The sequence below is a fragment of the Spinacia oleracea genome, chromosome 3, assembly GCF_020520425.1.
Source record: "Spinacia oleracea cultivar Varoflay chromosome 3, BTI_SOV_V1, whole genome shotgun sequence".
In the NCBI taxonomy this organism is placed as follows: domain Eukaryota; kingdom Viridiplantae; phylum Streptophyta; class Magnoliopsida; order Caryophyllales; family Amaranthaceae; genus Spinacia; species Spinacia oleracea.
In genome coordinates this window covers 158204919-158209430 of record NC_079489.1, presented here as the reverse complement: position 1 = coordinate 158209430, position 4512 = coordinate 158204919, and the positions used below count along the sequence as shown (strand labels likewise).

The 4512-nt window shown below is 36.7% G+C and overlaps 1 protein-coding gene across 1 annotated transcript; it reads right to left on the bottom strand.

Annotated features, from left to right (window-relative positions):
* Positions 1-461: 461 nt before the first annotated feature.
* Positions 462-3851, bottom strand: LOC110775102 (BES1/BZR1 homolog protein 2). The gene is made up of 3 exons (XM_056841071.1): positions 3409-3851; positions 1817-2203; positions 462-1430 (listed from the first exon to the last, which is right to left on the bottom strand). Exons 1-3 carry the CDS (start codon positions 3628-3630, stop codon positions 1029-1031), a joined length of 1011 nt encoding a protein of 336 aa, XP_056697049.1. The 5' UTR covers positions 3631-3851; the 3' UTR covers positions 462-1028.
* Positions 3852-4512: the final 661 nt, after the last annotated feature.

Below are 4512 nucleotides of genomic sequence, written 5' to 3'. Positions count from 1 at the left end.
TTACACAACCCGAATTAACCCAGAAAAAACCAAACCCGAATTTGGCCCATTGACAATCTTCAATTACTACAACAATTTGGGGATCTAATCTTCAATTACTACAACAATTCGGGGATCTAATCTAACTATTTTGAAGATTAGAAGAACATGTCAAGACTTTGTTGTAGAAACTCAACAGGCTGCCAAAGCTTGTAGAAATTCAACACCACTTACATGAAATGTGCTTCTTTGAAGCTATTTACACCATTTGGTTACAGATTTCCAAAAAAACACAGATTCAAGACTGAATCAAGTTGAATGAGAAAGCTATCAATGAAAGAAATAGGGACGAATCGAATCCAACAACAAACTCTTAAAACTGTTTTTGTGAATGATTCAACAACAAACTCTATCTCTGGTTACAAAACACTGCAATAATCATCAATGTAATTCAAGAAGAAAAATATACGCAACTACGCAAGTAATAGTTAAATGGATAATCATCATCACAGAAATTGGATGCTGCTATTACAATGAAAGATAACACAATTTTTTTTTTTTTTGGGAGGACTGCTTAGAATTACTACGCTAGTTGCTATATAACTTATACCGAAAGTTCTAACAGTTCTAAGCCTCTCTAAATCCAACCTAGACAACACCTAGTTTCATCACTCGAAAGTCACAACTTACAAAATAAAACCTTGTATTAACAACCATTTATGCTCAAGAAACTCGAAACACAAACACAGGAGTCGCAACACAGCAACACTGACTAACATGTTGTGTCTTCTATCTTGCTAAAAAGTTCTGTTTCATGTCATAAATCATAAATATGCTTACCCAAGTTTTCCAGTAGGGAGTAAAAAACTAACCCAAATTCCGCTTGTTCTGCCACGATTCAGCAACTTCAGGCCTCCGAAAATGGCTTCCGTTCTATAGGAAACCTGTACAATTGAGTTTTTTTTACCGGAGAAACCAATTTCAGAGGCAAACATGAGAGTTGCAGGAGTAGTTTCAAGTTTCAGGTTTCAGGTTTCAGGTTTCAGGCTTCAGCATTTAGCTTTGGCATTGGCATTATTACCGAGTGTGAGCTCCAAATCATCGGTGCTCACTTCATGTATTCTCTCTCCTTCCCAAGCCATAACGGCAGCACCGTTTCCAAACTCAAATTCCAGACCACGTCCTCTCTGATCCATAGGACCACCCCACCCTAGAGCCATGGTCCCATTGAGTATCCCCTGCATGGCACTTCTTTGGGCAACAGCTTGTTTCACAAGATTAAACGTAGGAGAAGTTGGAGTACCGGTACCTAAGCTGGGGGGGCCTGTTTGGAAGCTCACCCATCTACCAGAATCAACGGTAGAGGCATCAGACTCGTCACATTCTGGTATAGTCGGTGTGTTGATGTTGTTGCGGCGTGTAGGGCTTGATGGTGCAGAAACAGCAAACGCCTGGTGATAATAGATTATGTAAATATTAGTCAAGAATAATATCTAACATGTAGTAACCTAATACTTCCATTGTTCTTTTATAAATGACACAAATCACAATTATTTAGGCACGTTTGCCAATGCACGATATCAAACATTAATATCTTAATTATGGATAAGAAAAAATTATAAAAAGTTGATATTTATTGAGACGAATCTAATAAGACCTCACACGACTATTTTTACTTATATATAAATCACAAAATAAAGTCAAATGAGCATGTGTAATAAAGTCAAATGAGCTTATGCGAATAGTGTCAAAAACCAAATTGTGTCATGTAAATCAGAACGGAGGAAGTATAAAAGATTACAAAACACTCTTGACTAACATTTACATAATCTATTACCTGGTTACGAGCAGCAGATTGTTGGGAACCAGAGCAATTTGAATTCGACAGGGATTCCCACTCAACTTTACGCTTCGACCCCCTAGAGGTCGGGGAAGATAAAGGGGGAGTTACAGGTGCACTGTTTGATATCCGAATTGGTGGAAGATTAGTAGGAATGGAAGCCAAATTGCGAAGGAAAGGTAGCAAATAATTTGACGGGTTTGAATCATAACGCGGGTTTGAATCATAACGTGAAGGGCTAGGGAAGGAGGATGATGTTGGACTAGCATGATATGAAGGTATAGGGCTAGGGTATGCTGATGATTGTGGACTATGTTGAAGGGAAGAACACCCGCTAATGTTTGCCGATGTCCCTGCCATATCCATTGGAGGTGGGTTGCATCCCTGTAATTTTAAAACTACATTAGTACACAGAGTAATTGTAGTACAGAACTAGCTCCATCAAATCACAACAATGGCAGAAATTAAACAAATCAATAGCCAAGATTAGGCTCCTTTTCATTACAAATTTATATGATAATCTAAGAAATTGAATCAGAAGTTCTTACAAGAACATATTAATCACAACAATGGCAGAAAATAGACAAATCAATAGCTCCGATTGTGCTCCTTTTTCATACAAATCTATATGGAAGTATGAGAAAATTGAATCAAAAGTTCTTAGTTTCTTACAATAACATTATAATCACAGCAATGACTGAAATTAGACAAATCAATAGCTTAGAAGATTACGCTCTTTTTTCATACAAATTTATATGAAAATCTAAGAGATTGAATCAAAAGTTCTTTCAATAACATTATAATCAGAACAACCGCGGAAATTAGACAAATCAATAGCTAAGAAGATTGTGTTCCTTTTCATACAAATTTTACATGAAAATCTAAGAAATTGAATTTGAAGTTCTTACAATAACATTATAATCACAAGAATGGCGGAAATTAGACAAATCAACAGCTAAGACGATTGCGCTCCTTTTTCTCACGAACTCATATGAAAATCTAAGTGATTGAATCAAAAGTTCTTACAATAACATTATAATCACAACAATGGCAGAAATTCAACAAATCAATAGCTAAGAATATTGCGCTCCTTTTTCATACAAATTTATATGAAAGTATAAGAAATTGAATCAAAAGTTCTTACAATAACATTAAAATCACAACAATGGCAGAAATTAGACAAATCAACAGCTAAGAAGATTGCGCTCCTTTTTCATACGAATTCATATCAAAATCTAAGAGATTGAATCAAAAGTTATTACAATAACATTATAAAAAAAATCTGAATCCAAATCTGACCATTTTGTCCAAAATCAATCCAAATCCAAATCCAGTAACCAATTAAATCGCGATTTACGGTTCTTATTACATCAAACGATCTCCAAATTAAGCTCGATTCACATTATTTAGGGTTCTTATTACATCAATCGATCTCCAAATTAAGCTCGATTCACATTATGTAAGGTTCATATTATATGAATCGATCCCTAAATTCATCTCGATTCTCCATTTCTCAATCAAATCAATTAAAAAAAACACAGATCTAGAAAAAAACAAGGAAATGAGATGGAAGGAAGGAAGAAACAGACCTTGCGATAAGTGGTGCCATCTTCTTCAACAATCCAACCAGCTTCTCTACAAAGAGCTTTCAAAACCTCGTTATTATCGCAATGTTTAGGGAGTTTATAATTTCCCTGAGCACGAAGACCAGTGAAGATCTTAGCAGCAATAGCTCGTCTTCTCCTTTCTCTCTTTTTGTTATTTTCTCTCTCCTTCCAAGTAGGTAGTCTTCCTGATGCTCCTCCGCCCATGTTGTTATCTCTCTCCTCGCCTCCGCCGCTGCCGCTGCTTCCGCCGCCGCACACACCGCCCTGAAACACCCCTATGGTTGCTGAAGGTGAAAAAGCGTGTGGGTTATTGGGTGAAGTAATGAAGCAGCGTGTGTGTTAGAGGCAGTTAGTTAGGCAACCGTGAGTGACAGCCTGCACACGAGGAGAATGCCGCTCTTCTTGCACTTCTTATTATTTTATTTTATTTTATTTTATGTTTTTATTTTTATTCTTTAATAATTTATTTTTATTTTTTTCTATTTTTTTATTTTTTTTATAATTATTGGGGTTTCGTACAATACGACTCGTGATCCGTGGGTTAAATGTTAAAGATTCCTTTTTTCTCCTTTTCCCACAATTCACGGGTTGGATTGTTGTAATTTACTCGTGGTGTGGGAAGATTGTGTAATGTGTATATTGTCCGTTTTATTTTAGTTGCAACGTTATTTCGTGTAATATTTAGAAATATACGGAGTATGAATAGATATAAATGGGCCGACAGACTTATACGAGAATGAAATCGTGGGCGTGGGTTGGGTATGTTCCCTTCTTTATACAGAAAAGCACGACAATGTATGATATGTATTACACGACAAAATACGTTAAATTGAATGAAATTAGGCTTAAATATGACGGTTCGACCTGATATAAAGGAACGTGGGCTTGGGCTGTATCTGGACCGCAATGTGAAACTTTCGACATGACCTGACCCGGTATGTAACAAGTGGGTTTGACGTGAGCCAGGTCCGTTCACGCCCAAGGCACATGGGCTCAGCATGAAGCACGATCTAACCCTACCAATGGGAGTAGAAAAACTAGGTCTTTTTTCGATTTAACAAATGGAAAGACCCCCCATGAAAAGTT

Bases quoted from the DNA above. Each gene is read 5' to 3' on its own strand.
- LOC110775102 (XM_056841071.1), bottom strand. From the start codon at position 3,630: ATGGGCGGAGGAGCATCAGGAAGACTACCTACTTGGAAGGAGAGAGAA. The intron at 2,204-3,408 runs GTCTGTTTCTTC...TTAAAATTACAG, and splicing joins ATGGCACCACTTATCGCAAG to GGATGCAACCCACCTCCAAT. The intron at 1,431-1,816 runs GTAATAGATTAT...TATTATCACCAG, and splicing joins AATCTGCTGCTCGTAACCAG to GCGTTTGCTGTTTCTGCACC.